This window comes from Equus przewalskii, chromosome 22 (genome assembly GCF_037783145.1).
Source record: "Equus przewalskii isolate Varuska chromosome 22, EquPr2, whole genome shotgun sequence".
Lineage (NCBI taxonomy): Eukaryota > Metazoa > Chordata > Mammalia > Perissodactyla > Equidae > Equus > Equus przewalskii.
Window position 1 is genome coordinate 25,722,898 of NC_091852.1, and position 23,252 is coordinate 25,746,149.

Here is a 23,252-nt window from a genome sequence, read left to right on the forward strand (position 1 = left end):
ATAATATTAAAAACATGTATTAAGTTTCCACGATGTGCCAGCCACTGTGCCAAGTGCTAAAAATACACCTTCTCATATAATTCTCACAACAACGTAATGAAGTCAAATTATTATTAGGAAAATTATTATTATGAGGAAACTGAGGCTTTAGAGACGTCAAGTAACTTCCTCAAGATCACCTAGCTAGTAAGCAGCATCTTCCCTTTTTCATGCTACTCTGTCGAGATACCATTCTCTCTTTGTTTCATGTTCATAATTACACTTCTTGAAAAAGTCTCACTTCCTCCTTCTCCACAATGTGCAGTCCATTGTAGTTTCTTGGAGATTCTCACCATGCTTAAAGGCCTCTCTCCAAAGTCTCTAATCCCAGCTGGGTCTCTGTAGTGCTCATCACCAAATGTTCCTTTTTGAGATGAGCGTCTTTCTTAGCCTTCATAATATGACTTCTTTTTTCTCCTTCTCTTTCTGGTCTTCTTTGTTAACTCCTTTTCTTCTTTTACTGCTTAAATGTAAGATTCCTCACAGTTCCATTTAGACACAGCTTTCTCCTCCTGCTTCACACTCAGCCGAGACGATCTCATTTGCTCCCACACCAACACTCTCATACCTTCACAAATGAAGAACAAATCAACATGGCTAATTCTGGCCTCCCTGACCCACAACCCAGTTCGAGCTCTCTGCTGAAATTTCCATATTATTGTTCCTGAACTATCTCAAACTCCATCTGCCCCACATCACACTCATTACCTGTCCCTGACAATGAACTCCCCACCTAAGTTTCCTACCCTGAACCGCTGGCATCACCTTCACTTCTCTAAACTCCCCTCTCCCCTAGTCCAGAGCTGATACACCCACATCCAAAATGATCTGTGGTGGACACAACCTTGAACTGGGAGTGAAACTTGGGTTCTACTCCTGACTGGGGCACTAAGGGGCTGTGTGACTTGGAGCTGGAACAGGGGTCTCTAGGGCCCTTTCTCACTCTACTATTCAAGGGCTCTGCGAAATGCCTGCAGCGCTCACCACCTTCACCCCTCCTTACTGGTCTCACTAACATTCGCTTAGCTCTGTCCTCATTGCTTTTTGCCTGGGCTATCTTAACTGGCATCCGAAGTGGCCTTATTTCCTTTCTCTCTCTTCTTTCTTCCCTTCAGATGGTCCTTCAGACAGCCATAAAATTACATTCATAAAACACAATTTTGATGATGTTTCTCACTGGCTTAAAAATCTTTCAAAACATTCCTGTTGGCTGTAGGATAAAATTCATAGTCCTTATTCTTACTGTTGCACACAGCCCTCTGCATGCTAGTCCCAACAGGGCATATGAAACTGAGCTTTGTGTAAGTCGGATTGTATATGTCGTTGGAGTAAGCATTTGGGAAAGTTAAGCTTCCTAACTTATTCTTTATACTAAAAGTAATAGTGGAACAAAGATTTGGGTATTAAATAGTGAACAATAAAAGTTTTAGAAAATGGCATAATAAATTTATTTATAATCTTGGAGGAGGGGAGCTCTTTTGAAGCAGGATACAAAAACCCAGATGTTCAAAAAGAAAACATGGGTTAAATTTTACCACATAGTATTTGAAGACTTTTGTATGGACAGAAAATGCCATTAACAAAGTCTAAAGATAGTGGTACTGGGGAAAAATTTTCAACACATATCACAGCCAAGGGTTTCATTTCTTAATTTACAAAGAGTTCATGTAAATCAATAATTTACAGAAATTGACAACAAATATGTTTTTTTGAAAGATGCACACTCACTAAATAATTAAAGAAATAAAATTTGAAACTATGTTTCAAATGTTTCCATTTAGAAAGGCAAACATTTTAAAGGTGATGACAGCCATTGCTGATAAGGCAATGGAGAAAAGAGCACACACCTGGATTGTTGAAAAAATTATAAATCAATACAAACTTTTGGAAGTCAATTGGATAACATCATTCAAAATATAAGACAGATGTACCCTTTGATCCAGCAATCCTACTACTAGGAATTTATGCTACCAATGAACTTAAAAAGGGTTACTAAGAATCACAACACATACACACACAGCTGTCAGTTGCAACACTGGTAATACTAGCAAAGAAGAAAAGAAAGGAAAAAACTGGAAATAGCCAAAGTGTTAATTGATAAAATATTAGATATGGTTTTATGATTGAATGCTATTTATAACACTTTCTGTAAAAGAATGTTTCTGATATGGAAATGTTCATGATGTAGTGTTAATTGGAAAATGAAAAAAGCAGTTTATGAAATAATATTTGCAGTATGAGTCTACAGAAATAGATATATGTAGTATTTCTGCATTGAAAAAAGAATGCCAGGATCTACAGCATTTATGTTTTCCTGTCATTTACACATTTTCTAAGTGCACACACATTATTTTTGTAACTAGAAAACAATTAAAAAGTTTTCAGCTTTCTGTGGAAAAGAGAAAAGCAATTAAACCATCTGTATCCTTGTATGCTCTCTATTAAGCAATAAACACTGTCTAGAGTTCATGTCATAGAAGTTTTATGAAAATTAATGATTAACTGAGTATAACTCATTGAAAGTGCTACAGCTAAAATAATCTCAAAGCTCTGTTTAGGATTTGGCTCTGACGTTAAGTTATGCTCCTGCTCATACTAAGCGATTCAACTAGCTCTATTTGCATAGCTTCATTCATCAGATGCTGTCACTTAATGTTGCTTAATCCAGGCCTGTGTGTATATAAGTGGAGTTGGAATATAACTGCATCAGCTACTACCAAGTGTTGAGACAGGAAATCTCATCACTTGAAACCAGCCCTTCATGTTTATAACCTGGGTGAGTATGACCACCAGTGTGCAAGAATATTTGTCGTGTGGTATTAGAAAAAGCCGTACAAAAGAATCAGTGATATTTATATCGCCATATATTCTGAAATATTTCTGATTTAAAAATGGGAGAGTAAAGAGTAAATGTTAAATCTGAAAAAAATGGTGACAAGAGTAATCGTATTTTTTTAAGGTGAAAGATTTGTAGGTTGTTTAAAGAAAATGCTTTGCTTTTTAGAATACAATTTGCAAATATTTCCTGACTATGCTTTTGACTTACCATGTGATTCTTAAAAAGCACCTGACTTTCTCTGTATCAGTGACTCCATTGTAAATGTGATATATTAGTTTCTTATCTACCTTGCTTGATTTAAGAGCAGAGTTCCTCCAACTGTGTTCTCTCAAACTAGTCCATGGAGGTGTTAATAGAGGGGGTGGAGGACAATACAAGCTAAATAATAATAATAATAATAATTACTTAAAATACTTAGTTAAACAAAGGTACCCACAATTGCTCAATGAAGGACTTTCAAACCCTCACTGTGCTAATGTGAGTTCTGACTTCCCAAGAGGTGGAATACGCATTGGAACATTTCCAAGATTTATTTGAAAATGCAACTTTTTTTAATGTCCGTCCAGGAGAATTTTTTTCTAGGACACAAAGATCCTTGAATATAAGGCAAAACAAACAAACAAATCCAGCAATGCAATTTTCATGTTATCATTAAAGTGTTACCTGAATACCTACTGTGTGCAGGGTACTATTTGAACTATTTTCTGTACAATTTAAAATTTAACTATGATAAGTTTACCTAACTGCACTATTCCACAGGTTATGATTACAAATTAACTACCATATTCACAAGTTCATTATTTCAAAGAAGTTGGACTGAGCATTTGAAGTTAAATTCCTAGATCTCATTATTTTCTCCCTACATTTGGAAAACGGAGGAAGGAGACAGGGTAGGGAAGCTCTGGCATAAAGATGGGAGTCAGGAGACTAGATTCTGGTCCCAGTTCTGCTATTGTGATCCTGGACAAGGCACTTAATCTTTCAGTATTAGCCTTCTCATCTACAGAGTTAGGGGCTCAGTAAAATGATGTCTAAGCTTCCCTGCTTCTAAATGTTCTTGACCAATACAGGTGGAAGAATCCAAGGAAGAAGGTAAGGATTGATGTGAGGCCCTCAAGCTGTGTGAGGATAATATCCATTTCCTAAGGGAAGATAAGATTCACTCCAGGGTCAGAATAGGGAGTTCTCGACTACCCTACCATTGAAGGATTTTGCTCATAAGACTGGCTGCAAATAGAATGGCTGTGTGTAAGATTCATGTTCCATTACAACAAGAAAATTTGGAATTTCAGCCTATTTGGGACTGTCTGGGGACAAAAATAAAGACGCATGAAGTTTATCTTCCAATGAGTTCTCTAAGCCAGGAACTCAATGCTCCTCTCTTATGTTGCTAGAAGAGCTGATCCATATGAAGTTTATAAGAGATTTAAATGACAACCACTTCTGGGATAATTTGGATTTTATCTTCTTTAATCTAGCAAAAAGAAGGCAGTGCTTAATAAAAGAAGTAGTAGCTATTAGTAGAATTGCAGGCAACGTCAGAGAGAATTTAAGACTGGAGAAGAAGTCCTGCTCCCTCCACAAACCACAGCCCCACTGCCTTATCTTGATGATGAAGCCAGGTGCAGTGTGCTTCTGAAAGAACATGGAGCTTTCTGCAATTTATGACAGAGAACTCCATATTCTTTATCCAGCTTGATAATCAAGGTACAGCATTCATTGGCGATCCTTGCCTGAATCAAGTATTACATTGGGGAGCTGCAAGATGTTGATTTTTCTGATTCTATCATTCCTACTGTAATGAATAAAGCCCTCATTCATTCATTCTTGAGAAATGCTACAGGACATGCGGATTTCTTTTTTCATCGAATGCTTTATAGTCAATTATCATCATTATTCTTTTTGATGCTTGAATTGTGCCAAATTAGGCCAGCTGGAGATCCTTCAAGGAGGCTCCTTGTGTTCTTTTGACACAACTTTATTGGTTTTTTAATGACTCACTGTTTTCTGGCACAACAGGATATTCCCTGTTCACTTCTACTTTCTCAGCCAAGATCTAGAGTCCTGGTTCCTTTTAGTGGAGAAAATATTTAGAAATTAAGATATGGGCACACTGATACTGCTGACTCAAATTTAACATTACAGGGCTTTTCTCTTGACTTATTTTATATTTGCATCTCGTTTCCCTGCAGTGAAAGTCTATAACATCAATATATCCACTTATTTGCTGTATCCTATAGTAGAGCAAAATAGTCTCAGAATTCCAATACCAATATTACCACTAACAATAAACCCACCTCGTAAAGTTTGGGATTCCTTTGCAGTTCTTTTTGTCCTCTGACTATATTCCAGTATAGATATATATTCAGAATAGTATGTTCAAATTTTACTGAGATAATTATTTTCTCTATGAGGTTATATTATCAATTTTAAACTGAGTTAAGCCACAGTCATTTCTGTTTGTTTTCAAGTGGAGACACTTGGACTAATATTACATTTTAATCCAACAGAAGCGTGAAAAATGAAGCCTAAAATGAAGTGTTCAAGCAGCAAAACTTCCCCAGCAAAGACGAACAGCTCAGCAGGCAAAGCCTTGGTAAAATCTCCCAAGTTAAGAAGTAAGCATTTCGGATTGTTTTAATAATATTATTTGTCTGTTACCAAATCTTTATGAGGCCAATGTTCACACATGCTACCTTACCAAAAGCTACTAAGAACACAAGAGCTGAAATTCAAAGGGGTAACTCATAAGTGTGTAATACAGCAGGCTTTGGTTTGAACAGACTATATACAGCCAACTTTTGCTTATATGATACATCATAGGACAGGAATGGCTCAGATGGTTTATACCTGCTAATAGTGATAAACTTAACTATAGCCCTTCATATGAATCCCTTCTCCCTACATACATCTTGAGCCGCCAAATCCTAAAAACTTTTTCCCAGACTAACGAATAAAATTGAAAACTGACCCACTTTCATTCAACAAACATTTATTAACATCTTTGGTGTATCAAGCTTGTGGTCTTGACTTGTGACTTCTGATAAAGGAGAGAATAACAAGTAAAGATATTTGAATAATCCAGGCCCCAAATAAAGCAGAATTGACCAAGTGATGCTCAAGTCTATCCCGTTGCAAACCCAAAGGGTCTAGAATAAGCTGAAGGGTAAATAAACTCAGGTAGTAGCCATAGCTTTAAGGTGAAAGGGCCATATACATCTTTGATCTTTGAAATGATCTATCCTAGGAAAGAATTATGCAAATATATACTCTTGCGTATGGAAGCAGTAATACAAAAGAGAGTTAACAGAGACCTGTTGGACTGGAGAGAAAATAGAGGATGAGGAATGATGGTGGGGACTGGTGTAGCTTTGTCCTTTGTGCTTCTGTCTGTTTCTCTGAACATCTTTAAAGCTAGAAGAGAAAGCAGTGTTAAAGGATATCGTTCTGTCCTTACTGAGGCTCTGGCCCACCCACGCTGTTCTTTGGTAACCAGGGAAAAGGCTAATTTGACTGTGTTTTCTGAATAACTAGGAAATCACCAGTTAAGTTAGTCTTACTTGCATCTGAGTCAAAATGCTCTGTGCAGAAGCAGTGACTGAGTGGAAATGATTTCGCGTCCCAGATTCCCTCTTAATAGAGAATGCATTTTCTTTTTATCCCAGGAGATGTGGTCTCCTTACAGACACTGGAATGAGGAAGCAGGCTGGAGTTTATGCCAGACTTGCTGGCATTGATGCAATAATTAAAAAGTAACCCTTCTTTTAAGGGTGCAGTGGCCCTAATGGCTTAGTTACCCCATTTAGAGAAACAGAGATAAAGATAATCCCCAAATCATTTATATGGCTTTGTAATGCATTACAATATTTTTATTGTCCCTTAGCAGATGTCCCTTTTCCATAAAAGTGGCTCAGTTTAATACTAAAATTGTTATTACTTAAATGCTCCTGGACAAAATTTCGACAGATAGCTATAAGGTATGTGACAGGTAGGAACCACTTCTCGAAACTCAAGGTGCAAGAAATGTCACATCTCATATTTCTAAATAAACTGCTCTGAGTCCCTGAGCAAGAAAGCTCATTTTAATTCCTTCTCCTCCCTTGGGCTAGCAGAATCTGACACCATCACAAAACTCAGAATCCAACCACTACAGGTATCCACACAGTCAGGTCCCATATGAGTTATGGTCACCACCAGGGCATTTCACCTTTAGTGCCAACGGAGCACAGGAATTCATGAGCTAGATAAAAGCCCTTTCCCAAATTAATCCCCTTTCCAATTTCCAGGAAGCTACTCTCCTTGGTCGGCCATTCCCCTCTGCTACTTCCTCTCTTCCATAACCATTAACCCTTTCCCTGCCCTGACAATCCAGCTTCCTTATGGATCTAGCCAGAGGTCACAATACGGGAGCCTTGGGACAGATCCACCCAGCAGAAGTATTTTATTTGGCCTGAACAGTGTTACTGTTGTTTTTTAATTGAGGCAACACTTAAAAATTGGAGAACTTTGCATAAGAATCTGAATGTATGGTTTCTCTTGAAAAATCTGAAGATCTAGCAACACTGGGCCCATATCCCGACATGGCATTAGTTGTGGGTAGAACTTAGTAGAGATCACCCCTGTTAGTTTGGGTCTGTCCACGGAAGATCTGTTACAGTGAAAGATCTTCGACTTGATCCTGTGGACTGCAGGGAACCACTACAAATTTTTAATTGGGGAATAACAAGATATTTTTATTTTAGAGCAACATGGTGTAAAGACAGAGTGAGGGGCCAAGAGTAGAAACAGAAGCTGGTCAGAGGTCTACTATATTCATCTAAGGGACTGATGATGAGTACCTGACCTAAGCCAACAGAATGGAAAAGAAGGATTGAATTTCACATACACTCAGAAGGTAAAATCAACAAGAATTAATGACAGATTGAATAAATTGAGGGATGGAGAGAGAGGGAAAAATGGTTGAATCTCAGCTTTCTGATTTAAGAATTGGGCAGACAATGGTAGATAGTGGTATTGTTTTTCAAGATAGAAAATTCAGGAGGACTGTATTGGGAGTAGAGAAAGATAAACAAGTTTTTTTTAAAAAGAATTTATGAGTATATTTGAATTTGGGGTATGTGTAGGTCATCCAGGTGGAGATGTCCATAGTTCAGGAGGATTATAGAGAGAGATGCTTTAAGAGGTAGAGATGCTTTAAAATAGCTACCATCACAATGCCCTGAGGAGCAATAGATACAAAGCTCAGGAGAGAAACCGAAGGTAGAGCTACAGCTTGGGAAATCATCAGCATACAAAAAGATGATTGAAGTCATTGGAACAAGCAAGATTGCCCAGAAAGAAAGTCTAGAGTGAGAAAAAAAGGCAAAGGACAGAATCCTGAGGAACATCAACATTTTAGGAGCAGGAAGAGGAGGAAGAACTAACAAAGAGACAGAGATGGACTGACCAAAGAGAAACAAGAAGAGCCTGAAGACTGGCGACATGACAATGAGGGAAGAAGGGGTCAAAGAAGGATGTGGTCCTTAAAGTCAAATGTCACAGACAGATCAAAGGTAGAGAGCAATGAGAAGAGACCTTGGTGAAATAGATGTTTGGGGAAGAAATGAAAGATAAAGTGATTCACTTCTGTAGTTCCTGTCAACTATGGTCTAGCTCTCTCAGTGGCAGAGCTAAAGAAAGATTTCCAGGCCCCTTCCCATTTACTTACCAGAAATGCCTGAAGGATTTCATCATGCTGTTTCTATGATGAAACTAGTTATGAGAATTTCCTCAAAAGCCATACTAAGATGCTGCCCTCAGACACAGGCAGAATGGAGACATAGGAAGTGACAACAGCCCTTACATAAGCTTGTACTGGCCCTTTGACCCCAGTGGAGCACTCTCTCCTACAGAGTCCCCATGGCCATGCCACGTTTGTGCTTTCCTCCCAAGAACACAACCTGTACACCACTTTCAGCTGCCCCAAACACCAAAGTATGCATTCTTCCAAATTATCCTGATGTAATGTATCTTCAGTACTTCAAATGTAGTGACCCTGCTCCAATGAATTGTACCCAGTGTTTGTCCCACCAGATGCTAACCCCTACATCCATATCTTCAGCTCCTAACTCTCTTCTTCTACATTTACAATACTTCCTCAGCATCCTGACCCTCACTTTCAACTACCCAAGACCCATGCCCTGCTGTATACAGAGTCCACTCTCAATATTAGAGATGCCTTTCATGTCTCCATGGGATACTGACTAGAACTTAAAGATGACTATATTAGGAATGAGCATGCTTGTGGTATTACTTTATGCCTTTTAGCTCTGAAGAGATAATGTGATGTACAGTTAATAAAGAATTGTATTAAATTAGTCATTGGGAAACCAAGTTCAATGCTGGCTCTGGCACAGATTTGTAAACTACCTTTGTAACTGTAAAAGAACCATATAAATGTGAGATACTGTAGTTGACATTTCTGAATTGTGATGCAATGTTAGGGAGTTCCAGGGCAGATGTGAGTATAATTAAGTGGTCTTGCCCTGTTCAGACAGTTGAAGATACTTAAAGGTAGATGTCCATCTGAATTGGAAGCAAGGTATAGATAATTCAAAATAGTAGCTAAAAAAAGTTTATTCCACTTGACTTTGAAAACCGTATTAGGAGGGAAAATCTTCTGGAGAATAAAAAAAAGATCATAGAATGGATTCCAGTCACAAGCAATTATTTCCATTTTCTGAATTACTGTGAATAATTGAAATTTGGCTAGGTTGTACAAGTTGCTTAATAATTCATTTACTAGAATGCTGAAAGTTGAGATCCTATGACGTGTGTTACAATTTTCTTTTCTATTTAACTCTGACAGGCTTTTTATGATTTCCAAGTAGCAAATTTAATTTTTTATTTGAGATTTTAATTTTTCTTGGCTAAATGAAATAAGAATTCGTGAAAATTGATTAAATTTTTCACTTCAACTGATTTAATTTGAATTTGCATTTTCTTAGTCCCTAAAATCTCAGTGCAGCATTTTGGCAGATGGAGGTAGATGGAAAGAGTAGTTTTGATATGAGGCACAGCTGAGTCAAAACTTCTCAGCAGACCTGTAACCTTGGGCAAGCGTCATGACTACTAAGAGCCTCAGATCATTATCTGTAAAATGAGAATAATACCTAGCTTGCAATATTGTTTGTGAAGGATTAAATGAAAACAGTGTGTAAAATTATTAGTACAGTGCTAATATTTGACAAGGGAGCCAAGAATATTCAATGGAGAAAAGACAGGCTCTTCAATAAATGGTGCTGGAAAAATTGGATATTCACATGCAAAAGAAAGAAACTTGACTCCTATCTTACACCACTCGCAGAAATTAACTGGAAATGGATTAAAGACTTAAATGGAAGATCTGAAACTATGAAACTCCTAGAAAAAAAAACATAGGAAAAAAGCTCCTTGATATGGGTCAGCTATTTTTAATATCAATAACTTTTATAGACTATAGCTATCCCTCCAAAATTATTAAAAGTGTATTCTAGGCAAGTAGAAAGGATTACAGATTTCATATGACTATAAGCATTCCCCCTCAGTTAGGCAAAGATTGATGTATATTGGATGCAGATCGACACTCCCTTATCAGAAATTCTGAAAATGAAATTTTTTTCTAAAGACCTCAAGTTTTTCGTAACTTATTTGGCAGTAAAATATGACCTGAACTCATTTGACAGTTAAGTCCTGACCTGAACCAATGTGAGGTCTTTATTTATTTCACTTTATGTAAATTTTCTGTTTCCCTGTAAAATTATTAATTTTTGATTATGGGGTGCTGCCGCTAGTCCCTGCTGGGAGTGTTACATGTATATATAGTTTATGCTCTACATTACAATTCTAAAGTCTAAAAAACTGAATTTTGGAACACACCTGGCCCCAAGGTTTTTGATAAGACACTGTGGACTTGTAATTGCTTTCTTGGTCTGCTACTCTCAGGGTTTGTAAAAGGATAAAGATGGATGGAAAGAAATAGTATTTTGATTTTTTTAATTATTTAGAATCTCAACAGAAGGTGGAAGAAGTTTGCCAGATATACTTTATGAAGCTACGCTCAGGCCTTCTTATAGAAAAGAAAGCCTGTTACTTTAAGAAAGAAACCACCAGAAGGCATGTACCAAAACCAGGTAAGGGGAAACTACACATCTCCTGGTAATTCTTCAATATAGTAATGGGCATCTATTTGTCTTCACTTACCATATCTGGATATACAATTTTTTTTCCCTCACCCAAATTTTCCTTCTGGAAAAGAGTAAGGATAATGAGCTATTTTTTAGCCATTTCCTAAACGGCATATAAAGAGCTTTTAATAGCATGAGAGAAATGGTTATGTTACAATGTTAAGTGAAAACAGAGGGTATAAAATTATAAATATACTTAGAATATTTTTTAATGATTTTTTTTCATTTAAAAGAAGTAAACTAAAAAGTTAATAGTGATTGCCTTTCGGATGTTGAGACCATACATGACTAGTTTTCTTCCACCTAGACTCCAAAGAGTGTGCCCTACTGGGGTGTAAGTGTGCCGGGAGGTATTGATGTCTTCAGACCATGGGTGGCTGAAGCCCTGGGGTCAGTCACCACTCTCAGCCAGTAGCCTTGAAAGGGAATCCTCAAATGATGGGTCTGGGCAGATTGGGGACTGACAGTCTACTCCTACCTCCACCCCTGTCCTGCAGGTGGAAAGCAACATCTGGTATTGGCTGCCTGTGAGCAGCAGCTGGAACACCTTGAACAGTCTGTGGAGGGCTTCACTTTTGATGTGCCCATGATCCAGAGATGTGCTAGATCAACTGCTGGTCCAATTTTTGAAGGTATGACTGGTCGCAGGGGTGGTGTGGAGATGAGGAGAGAGGTAAGACACAGGACCTTGGCAAGTGGCGCTCCAGGAAGCTGCCCCAAGTGTACGTCTTTGAGTATATCAGAAACTTCTGTCCATTTGCTGCTAACATCCCCATTTAGGGATATCCAAACTGGGTACAGGACAGTTGCTCTAACAATGCATGTGCATTCTATAGTTAGCATTCCATTACTATTTTGAGATGCTTGCTGTGGATTGGAATCCCATACACATTATTCCTGAGGAAAATATATTACCTTTTGTGGAAAAAAACCACATTACCCCCAAATTTCAACATTTTGACCATGAAAGAAAAGGAAGAGCTATTATATTTTTAAAATATAATTTCAATTCTTAAACATTTTAAATAGTTGTTAAGATGATTTTTAAATTGTATGATCTACTTGTGCAAATAAAGTCCAAGTTGATGATGACTATCAAGAAGTGAAGAGATCATTAAGAAAATTTGACCAGGAATGGCATGTTGCCATTTCAAGTATTATTCCTGAAATAAATGTCTTAAGTTCTCAGAAGCAGGTAGAAATTTCTCATTTAGGTTTTTTGTGGTTTTTTTTCTGAGGAAGATTGGCCCTGAGTTAACATCTGGGCCAATCTTCCTCTACTTTGTATGAGGGATGACACCTCAGCAAGGTTTGATGAGCGGTGTGTAGGTCCATGCCTGGGATACAAACCAGCATATAACCCGGCTGCCAAAGCAGAGCACACAAACTTAACCACTATACCAACAGGCCAGCCCCTCTCATGAAGTATTTTTAAATCATTTTACTTTAGAAGTTCACATACAAATTCAATATTTGACATTCTCCTTAATATTCTGTGTGTTATTTTTCTTAGCATAATTCTATAATGTAAAGAAAATATAGAACATTTCTTCTCCCGGACCCATATAGGTAGTCCCTAAATCTGCTCCGGTTTTCCCCAGCCTGCCATAGAAATATTATCATTTTCTTTGTGTGCTGGGACATTAAAAAATGTTAGAGTCTAAGTGTCTCTGTTATTTGGCCAGAGGACGGGATGGGGCTCACACCTGAATTCTCTAGGACTGTTGGAAGTCTCTGTATGACTCCACACCTTACAGACAGGTATTCATTTACCCATGTCTATCAAAATAGTCCCTTCTTTGTCACAGTCCCCTAGACCATGAGGAGCTAGGAAGCAGAGGTTTCCTCAGACAATGTCTGTCAATTTTCCAGCTCCTTTCTCCTCACCAAAGCCTCCCATAAGCACAGTAACATGGCCACCCACAGCCTTCATGCAGGAGAAGAGCTTCTTTAATCCTGTTCAGGTGGCACACCTCAGCCTTTGAGCTACATTAAGCTTGCACCAAAGGCTTTCATCTAACTGACAGCGATGGACAAAGTGTAGCTCAAATTGCAAAACCAAACAAAAAAACCTTAGAGGAGGCATTTAGAAAATTGCTAAAAGATTGTTCATGGAAATAAGTTTTTTGAATTCTTAATGACAAGATTTCCACTTGTTACAGAAGATTTTGCTTCCCTGAGCACATACAACGATCAATCCATTAGTTTTGTTATTGAGGATGGAAGTTATGAGATCTACATTGAAGACCTGAGTGGACAACAAGAGAAAGGTAGAATGTTTCCTTGTGTCTATAATGATGACTAGTAAAGTGAAAAATAATTTTACCAAACCATAAAAAATGTGTTAACTCAGACATGACAAACCTATTTCATGCTGTGTGCTAACTCCAACGCATTGGCAGTGGGGTGCCTGGATGTCCCTGTGCTGAGGAGGATTCAGAAGCTTAGCCAGGTTTCATCAGGGAAGAGTGCTGATATTAAGAAGTGGCATCTGTTGTGAAAAATGGAAGGAGAGACCACACATATTTGCTATCATTAAATTACCTACTAGATTTTTCCAATCTTATCAATATCACCAAAGTTCAACCTCTAGTAAAAGAATATATCAGTGCCATGAACAATATTTTAAATATTTTAATAACAACTGTGTCAGAGAATTCATCAGAACATATTCACACATTTTTGAGACCTTTCTCAAAACCACAAATGTCTTGCTTTTATTGATATATAATAAAAGAGGAGGATACTTTCTGATGTTGTGTGTATGTTGAAAGTGAAACCTTTTGATAAAATTGTATCTCACCAAAGGGATTTTGTGCATTCTCTTTCAGACCCAGTGTTATTCCGTTGCTATCCTTCTCAGTGCTCCTCAAGTGAAACAGGTAATTTGGAGAGTTGGGTAGCTGTAGTGCTTGAATTCTTAAATTTGAGGTAAAGACAGATCTAAAAATGCTCCATGGGAAAGGAAGACAGTCTCAGAAGGTTTTCTCCAGCCCAAGTTCATGGTAAAATCTTAGATTCTTAGAGGATTTACTCCATCCCATCTATCTTGTAGTTTAATGCTTAGGGTAAAGCTCTGGTTACTTTTTTTTTTTTTTTTTTAAAGATCGGCAACTGAGCTAACAACCGTTGCCAATCTTCTTTTTTTTTTTCTGCTTTATCTCCCCAAACCCCCGCCCCCCGTACATAGTTGCATATCTTAGTTGCAGGTCCTTCTAGTTGTGGGATGCGGGACGCCACCCCAACGCGGCTCGATGAGCGGTGCCATATCCGCACCCAGGATCCAAACCCTGGGCCGCCGCAGTGGAGCACGTGAACCCAACCACTCGGCCATGGAGCCGGCCCCAAGCTCTGGTTACTTTTAACAGAGATCCAGAATAATAGCAGCTTAAGCTACACAAAACTTTATTTCTGTCTTAGTGAAGGCTGGAATGGCAGTTCTACTCCACAGGTTGTCCATGAACCCAGCTGCTTCTCTCTTTGTGGCTCGTCCAACATTTACATGATTCAAGATTACTTGCCACCATGATAATGTCCAATCAGCAGGACAGAGGAAGACAGGTGCATGAATTCTCTTTCCTTTTAAGGACACAACCTGCAAGTTGTGCCTGACACTTCCACTCACCTCACATTGGTCAGAACTTAATCACATTGCTACACTGAGCTACAAGAAGGCAAGCTGGGAAATATCCTATTATTTCACAAGAAGAGGAGTTGGATATTGGGGGCCAACTATCAGTGGCTGTTTATGCAAATAGGGAAGCTGACACCCAGAGAAATACCCATTAGAGTCAGAATCCTACAATTAGAAAGCATATAAGAAACTAAACTCTTTTCTTCAAGGGAGTTAGAATTATCCCCTACTTAATCAATGACTCTTTAGTTTTATTTGTGTGCAAATATTTCTAAGAGACATGTTGGTGAATGAAGTCATTGTTTTACGTGATATGTTGCATTCTTTTCCAGGGTGTTAAATTTATTTAAATTAAAATGAGTTATTTTTCTTAACTTTACAATTTACATTTTTTAATTGCAAGCAGGTGGTGCTGATGGTCAGAAGTTAATGGTAAACCTGAGTCCTAAAAAATACAAAGACTTTTTGCTGCATGCCAACAACAAGGAGCACTCTGTGGAGGTAATAGAAATAAGCACTTAATTGTCATGATTGACTCCACTCATTTGTGCGGATTTGGGTGTTTGGGGTATTTTGAAGGAGTTTTGTTTGTGCTATTGTATCTAAAACACAATCAGTTATTACTAATCACCTGCTTCTGGAGTAGGAAAAGTAGGGAAATGGCATGTATAGCCTTGCTACTGAAAGTCTGGTCTCTGCCAGCGGTATGGCATCACCCAGAAGCTTGTTAGAAAGGCAGAACTTCACACTCACTCACAATTGAATCAGAATCAGCATTTTAACAAATCCCCAGGAGATTCATGTGCACATTAAAGTCTGAGAAGCACTGCTATATAGAATGATCTCAAATCCTTTCTCTTTGGCTTTAGGAAATACTGTTCTTCCAGGAATTGTTTCTTTGTAAAATATTGCTTTCTTAGGCAAATGCAAATATAATTTTACACACTGAGCCTGCTAAAGGGATGGTCATAAACATTTCCATATACCGAGATTTACAGATAGCGTAACAACCTACATTCTAATCATAGAATTCACTGAATAGTCTTCCTCAGTTAGTAAATGGCAGTATTATATGGGTCATGATGAAAAATTATGAACATCTGGAGGAACAAACAAGTCAAAGATGGAGACAAAGAAGAAAACATGAGAGTATAAATATAGAAGATAAGTTATATAAATTCACAAAAATATAAAGCTAACTAATACAGCCATGTAAGGTATTAACACAAACACTGGATGGTAACCAACATCTCCCTTAACAAAATGTTCCTAAGTGTATATAAGTGTTTGGCATATATAACTACTCAATAATAAGAGCTGACCCATACTGAGCTCTATCATCTACCAAGCACTGTGTTAAATGTTTTACAAGTACTGTCTTATTTAATTCTCATAGTAACTCTATGATGGAGTTATTGTACTGGTCAGATATTGCTGTGTAACAAATTATCCCGAACACTTAGTGGCTTAAAATAATAACCATTTATATCACTCATATGTCTGTGGATAAGTTGGAAGTTGATGCATCTAGAAAACTGGCTAGCCTAAAAAATTGAGGCTTGAGAGGTAAAACAATGTGCCCAGGTCTCAGAGATAGCACATGGCCAAAGAGGGGTACAAATCCAGATCTGCTGTATCCAGATCCAGTCATTCTAAGCCATAGTCTCTCAAAGTCTACTATCAATGAATCAAATCAAACCCCCCACTTTGGCCCTCTACTCACTTCTTTCTCCTTCACTCCTTCCCATCCCCTTCCCATCCCCTACTTAGTAAGTAGGCTTGCTAGAAATACCAAGTTGTAAATAATTATTCCCCATTAGTTTCTAACACAGGAAGGTGAAGTTGACACTAGATCTCCTACACACATAATGGTTGCTTTCTCTCTTGTTTCCTCAGCTACAAAAATGTGAAAACCCGTTCCCAGACCAGGCCTTTTTTCTTATGCATAAGACGTCGTCCAGATGTGTTTCATTTGAATGTAAGAACAATCCTGGAGTGTTTATAGGAGTAAAGGACAAGCACCTTGCTCTAATTAAAGTGGGGGAGCAAACTGAGCCTTCAAGTAGGCAGAATATCATATTTAAGCTCTCTTAAACTTAATGTGATGGGAAGCTGTGGATCCTGGGTTGGGTAGCCCAAATGGCTACCACTGCAGAAGGGATGAGACAAAAGAAAGAGGCAGGGAACATTTAAGGGAAATGGAGAGTGCTCACACGCCGTGGAATGCTTTTCTTATTATGTGTAAAAATATTTTTCATTATCCTTCAGTTGTTTTTTACTTCCCTCTGTATCACTGTATATTCAACACAAGTATTGGTATATTAAATCGGGTATCGGTAAAGAGATCTGCCAACATTCAGAAGAGACACAGCCTGACCTTTACTTTTTTCCACTTTCAGTCCATAAAGAACTTCATATTTAGAGCTGAGACCTCTGGGAAGAAGCAAGAGTCTTAGCCCAAGTCACAATGTAGACAGGTATCTGTTTTAAAGAACTACATAGGGACACAGTTTTTCCTGGTTCCAAATAATAGGCTCAAACACTAAAGCTGCTGGTGAAAAGGCACGCAGGTTGCCCATTCCAAAAGTGGAATAAAACACCAAGTTTGTTTATAGATGCCGGAAACTTCAGATGCCTCTATGGCTAGGCAGGTAATATAAATAAGTGAAGAGGCAAGGATTATCAAAAAATTATGAAAAATAAATCCAATATTTATAAAGCAAATAATTTCACCTCTCATTGTTTCATTTTTAAAGTTCTGATTTTTGTAGACAGTTAACTTTAAGCAAGGCATTCTTAACATTAGGAAGTGAAATACATTTTAGTTCAGACCTATGATTGAAATCATTAAGAATATCTAACAAACTGAAACATTTTTTTAAAAAGCAGCAAGCCACAACATATGTTAGGTCATCCAGTCCCACAGTGGGGCCAGAAGTCCTCTGACCTCCTAGGACCTGGATGGGGCACAGGATTAACCTTACAATTTCAATATCTGGCTATCCCTCATGTTTGTGGCGTACCATGTTCTTCTGACCCTAGATCCCAGGGATCTATGACTTGATATACTCAGCACCTTGGACAAAATGTCTTCTAATCCTTTCCTCCTATGTGCACAAGTCTTTTTATTGTCCAGCTTCCCGATGACCCTGGTTACTATGGAATATTCATTTGACTTCTGTTCTGTCTTCATTTCCTTTGACCAACCATGTCCTTGATATGTCTTTTGCACCCCCTGAGCTTCATTTCCGTATGATCTGATCTCCGTATGCCAACACCTTTATTCTACTTTGTCTACCTGACATTGTAAAATTTTTACATAAATCTATTGATGGCAATATTTTTTATTAAACATCTTTGTGTTTTACTTTTAGTAAAGTAGTAAAATTTATACTCAACTATGTAATAACATTTTTCAATTACTAAATGAATAGTTTTTGCTGATTTTAAGGGCTTAGCAATTTCTACTACAATTTTTCATAAGTTTAACACTGGCAATACATGATAAACATAATAACGGAATACTTATAAAAAATGACTTCTGAAAGTGTAGGCTTTTAAATTTCTAATTTGTTGATATCTATTGGATCTAATTGCTGGTTTAACTTAAGATAAAAGAGGCTGAGAATTACTGTACGAGAGCAAACAATTGTAGAACAATATGACTTTGTTTCATTGTGAATAATTTTACTATAGAGACAAAAATAAAAGCAGAATCAATATCATCTCCTCTGAAAAACACTAAATGTTGAGCATGTGCATTTGTATGATATACTTAAATGATTATTATTAAGTAACCAAATATACCCATTACATAGTTTGTATTCTTGAATAAACAGTATTTTTAAAAGTTTGTGAGGCCATAATGGTTTTATTATAAAATGACTCAATATTCTGAAACTCTTAAGTGAAAGTAAGTAATTCACCAATGTTGGTATCTGGAGTAATTGATATTTTTGGTGATTCAAAACTAAGTAAGATCTTCCAGAGAAGAGATTGTGTCTTCTCCACCTCTGTACCCCTAGTGCCCATCATGGCGGCCAGCAGAAAGGAGGTATTCAGTGACTTTTACCCAAGATCAAACAGCCAAAGTGTACTTGCATCAGAACTTCAACCTGAGACTTCTGACTCCCTATTTAGATACCTTTCAACCTGGCTATCTTATTTTCCATGTTTAATTTTCCTTTTTTAAAAATATACTTTCCACCATCAGTGGAAGTGGTCAGTGTTATTTGATTAACATATTCAACTGTGTGGTGGCATTTTGTCACTTATTTGCTTTTTTTTTTTTTTTTTTTTTGCTGAGGAAGACTGGCCCTGAGCTAACATCCATGCCCATCTTCCTCTACTTTATATGTGGGATGCCTACCATAGCATGGCTTGCCAAGTGGTGCCATGGGATCTGAACGGGCGAACCGTAGGCTGCCGAAGCAGAACATGCAAACTTAACCACTGCACCACTGGACCGGCCCTAACTTTTTTTTTTCTTTTTAAAGATTAGCACCTGAGCTAACATCTTTTGCCAATCTTTTCTCTTCTTCTCCCCAAAGCCCTCCAGTACATAGTTGTATATTCTAATAGTAGGTTCTTCTGGCTCTGCTTTGTGGGAGGTCACCTCAGCATGGCTAGGCGAGTGGGTGTTAGGTCCAAACCCAGGATCCAAACTGGTAAAACCTTGGGCCACCAAAGTGGAGCACCCAAACTTAACCACTCGGCCACAGGGCTGGCCCCCTTGCATGTGTTTTGATAGTCCATAACACACATTATTGGAAGGAATTTGTCCACTTCCTTGTATCAGAAATGACAAGTATGTCAAAAGTTACTTTTCCCTCATTTTATTTATATTTTTTATATTTTATATATTTATTGGATACCTTGAAATATTGTCAAGAAAATTTTGTTTGAATGAGTAAAGTGACTTACAATTAGAAAAGAAAACTAAGTAAGAGCTGAGATTCAGGGGATTTGGGGGAAAAATGGCTAATTTAATTAGAATGCAACAGATTGACTTAAGTCTAAAAAGATTGAGTCATAACTCCATGTCTGCAGAAGAAAACAAGCCAAAAAAAGTAACAATTTCAATATTTGTGCCTCATGCTGGGAAATTGCATGATGGGTAGAGAAATATTAAGCTGGCGTACTCCAGTGGGGGTTGGGACAAGCTTGTCCCAAAACTCCTTCTTCCCTCATACTATCACCCATACAGCCCAGAAACCTCATTTTCTAGCCATTACTTCTTGAATACCATGTATACTGGTATTTAAATGCCAGTATAAAAATGCCATGTATACTGGACTCTGCTAGGCACCATGAAAGCATAAAAGAAACCTCAGCTATGTTCCTTGTCCACATAGAACTTAAAACATACACAATATGTATTAAAACTCCAACTCTGCAGTACACAGTTGCACAAAGGTGAGAGAGATTAGTGTAAGTTTGTCAGTAGGGAAAGAAATAGAAGTGAATTCTCTATCCCCATTCCCTAGTATCCATCCTGACCTATTTATATATCCATTCTCAAGGGCATCTTAAACAGGTTCCTTCTGTAGTTCTTAGGCAAAAGGGGGTAAATTCTGTTGTCCCAAATCCCTTGAAGTCAGGGTTTGGGTCAGTTAGAGGACTTAGGAATCTGAGGAATGTATGCAAGAGACAAAAGTGAAAAACCATTTGGGAGAGATAGAATCAATGACCTACTTCCTGTTAAGGTGCTAAGAGAATGAAACACTGGTCCAAGTCCAACTACAGTTCCTAGCCAAGAGGATAGTCCCATAAAAAGAATTCATAAATCACTGCCCAGCATATTAAGAACATAGGTTTGGTTTACAGGCTGTGAAACTTCAGCAAATTATGTAACCTCTCCCAATCTCTGTTTATCCTCTAAAAAATGAGGAGGTAGCAAATGTTATAGTTGTCTACATAGTATCCGCCACCACCATCCCTACCTCCTCAAAAAAGAACCTTTGTACTGGGCAGCAACAGGCCCACCTAGAAATACACTCCTTCCGAGACTCCCATGCAGTAGATGTGGTTGCCATTTGACTTTGTTCTGAGAAAAGCTTTTTTAAAGGGCACATACTCAACTGGCGTCCCCTTTTTCAGTCTTTCACCCTCTCCCCTTCTTCCTCCCTAGACCGTAGACATGAGGCTGTAGGTAGAACAGCCAACTTCTGACCATGAGATGATGAGCATGGGGACAAGGCCTACTATTAAAAACAGCAATAGGGAAAGATGGAAGAACACTGGTGTTGTGGAGAATATTGGTGTTCTTCCCAAATCCCCTAGGATTCCTTTATCCTGGATCCTTTGATAACATTCTTGATAACATTTCTGTGTGTACCACACACCCACATCACTACCACCATTTTCTGTATACTTTCAACATTCCGCAGCTGTAGCTCTTCTTACAAGGATGGCCTTTGTGATACTGATGCTGCTTTGCCTTCTTGCACAGAGTTGAAAGTTTTTGTGAGTTTACATTCCTCCCACCAGCCTCACAAGGCTTTTGAAAGTCCAGCTCCCTTGTCTTGGGTGGAACAATTCCGTCTTAAATTTCACTCCAAAATTCCCCTACAGGTTCATTCTGAAGCTACCCTCTTTTGGACTTCAGCATGACCTTGCATTCTTGCTTAGATTCCTGTCCATTCCCACCCTGCCCAACTCCCTTAGCAGTTTTTCTTGGGAAAACTCCCTCAGTAAATCACACGCTCATAAATCCCTAAGTCAGAGTCTGCTTCTGTGGAACCTAAGGTAAGACATCAGGTCACATTCCACATTGTTTTGCTACCATACTAGTTTTGTAGTATTAATGCCAGACTTTCTTGTTGAGAAAAATAAATCCATGTCTGCTTAAGCTAGTGTTGGGTTTCTGTTGAACGTGGCTTAAAGCAACTTTATCTACAGAAGAGATGATGGTAACACCTGCTTCTTAGGACACTGACAGGAATTACCTTGCACATTGTGAGTACTCAGTGAATGCTAGCTTAGGAAGACAGGGAAACCTGATTGATTTAACTGAGAAAAAGTTTTCTTAGGTACAATTAGAACATAGAAAGACACAACCAAATTCCTCCAGTATTTCAGGAGAAGTTATCCTGCAAGGAAGAAAGTAGGGGGGAAAATCAGAATGGATGAGATCTGATAGGCATAGAAGTAATCCATCAAGTTCATAGGTATTTATTTGATTACTCTTAACCTAAAAATAAGTTACATATAGTCTTTCATGTGTATCAAATATTACATTATAAATATAAAAATATATAACAGTAAAAATTAAAGAACGACCCATATTCCTTCACAAGATGATTGGATAAAAGTACAGATGTTCCAAGATATAGGAATAGGATAACTAAAAAATTATGTAATAACTCACTAATATTAAATAGGTCAGAAAAACAATAAAGAAATCAGTGAAACCAAAAGCTGGATATTAGAGAAAAGTCAATAAAATTCATAAACCTTTAGCCAGACTAATCAAGAAAGAAAAGAGATGATACAAATTACCAATGTTATAATAAGAGAGTTGGCATCATTATAGATTCTAAAGATATTAAAAGGATAAAAAAGGGAATATTATGGAAAATACTTGGCAATTTTAATAAAAATAGACAAAGTCATTGAAAGGCACAAACTATCAAGACTCACTCAAGAAGAAACAGACAATATGAACAGCTTATATACACTTTTAAAAAGTAAATTTGCAGTTTAAAATCTCATTTAAAAAACTCCAGTTTTCACTGGTGAATTCTTCCAAACATTTAAGGAAGAAATAATATCAATTCTAAATAAACTCTATCAAAAAATTGAAGAGGAGTGAGTTATATTGAACTGATTCTATGAGGCAAGCATTACACTGATACCAAAACCAAAGACATTACAAGAAAATTACAGACAAATATATTTCATAAACACAAAAATTCTAAGTAAAATTTCAGTAAATCAAACCCAACAATATTAAAAAAGGATATATAATATATATAAAGGATATGTATAGTAAAATGATATAAAAATACATCATGATCAAGTGGAGTTTATCCCAGGAATGCAAGCTTGGTTTAATATTCAAAAATCAATCAATGTAATCATCATTTTAACAACTAAAATAGAAAAACAGTCTAATCATCTCAATAGATGCAGAGAAAGCACTTGACAAAATCTAACTTCCATTCCTAATAGAAACACTCAACAAAGTAGGGATAGAAAGGAACTTCCTCAGTCTGATAAAGAGCTTAGACCAAAGCAAACTTACAGCTAACATCATAATTAATAATGAAAGACTGAACAGAAAAAGACTGAATAAGATCAAGAACAATAAAAGGATATCGACTCTCACCACTCCTTCTCAATATTTTACTGGATGCAATAAGGCAAGACAAAGAAATGAATACATCCAGATTGGAAAAGAAACAGTAAAACTGCCTTTGTTTATAAATAACATGATCATCCATGTAGAAAATCTGATGGAATCTACAAAGAAGCAAATAGCACTAATAAATGAGTTTAGCAAGGATGCAGGGTGTTACAAGATCAATACAAAAGT

The 23,252-nt window shown here is 37.5% G+C and overlaps 1 protein-coding gene across 37 annotated transcripts in view; it reads left to right on the forward strand.

The window, feature by feature from the left end:
- The window catches only part of IL33 (interleukin 33), a 158,006-nt gene extending 139,437 nt beyond the window's left edge, over nt 1-18,569 (forward strand). For 6 of the 37 annotated variants that reach the window (XM_070590032.1, XM_070590039.1, XM_070590037.1 and 3 more), the window contains 8 exons: nt 2,708-2,815; nt 5,389-5,496; nt 10,903-11,028; nt 11,580-11,714; nt 13,245-13,352; nt 13,914-13,964; nt 15,123-15,217; nt 16,613-18,569. In XM_070590032.1, coding sequence (XP_070446133.1) covers nt 5,400-5,496; nt 10,903-11,028; nt 11,580-11,714; nt 13,245-13,352; nt 13,914-13,964; nt 15,123-15,217; nt 16,613-16,810 — 810 coding nt within the window. In that variant the 5' untranslated portion in view covers nt 2,708-2,815; nt 5,389-5,399 and the 3' untranslated portion in view covers nt 16,811-18,569. Of the gene's footprint in view, nt 1-2,665; nt 2,816-5,388; nt 5,497-7,635; nt 7,773-10,902; nt 11,029-11,579; nt 11,715-13,244; nt 13,353-13,913; nt 13,965-15,119; nt 15,218-16,612 lie in introns of those variants that run through there. The other 31 variants (XM_070590024.1, XM_070590027.1, XM_070590029.1 and 28 more) reach the window with 12 other exon arrangements.
- Nucleotides 18,570-23,252: the final 4,683 nt, after the last annotated feature.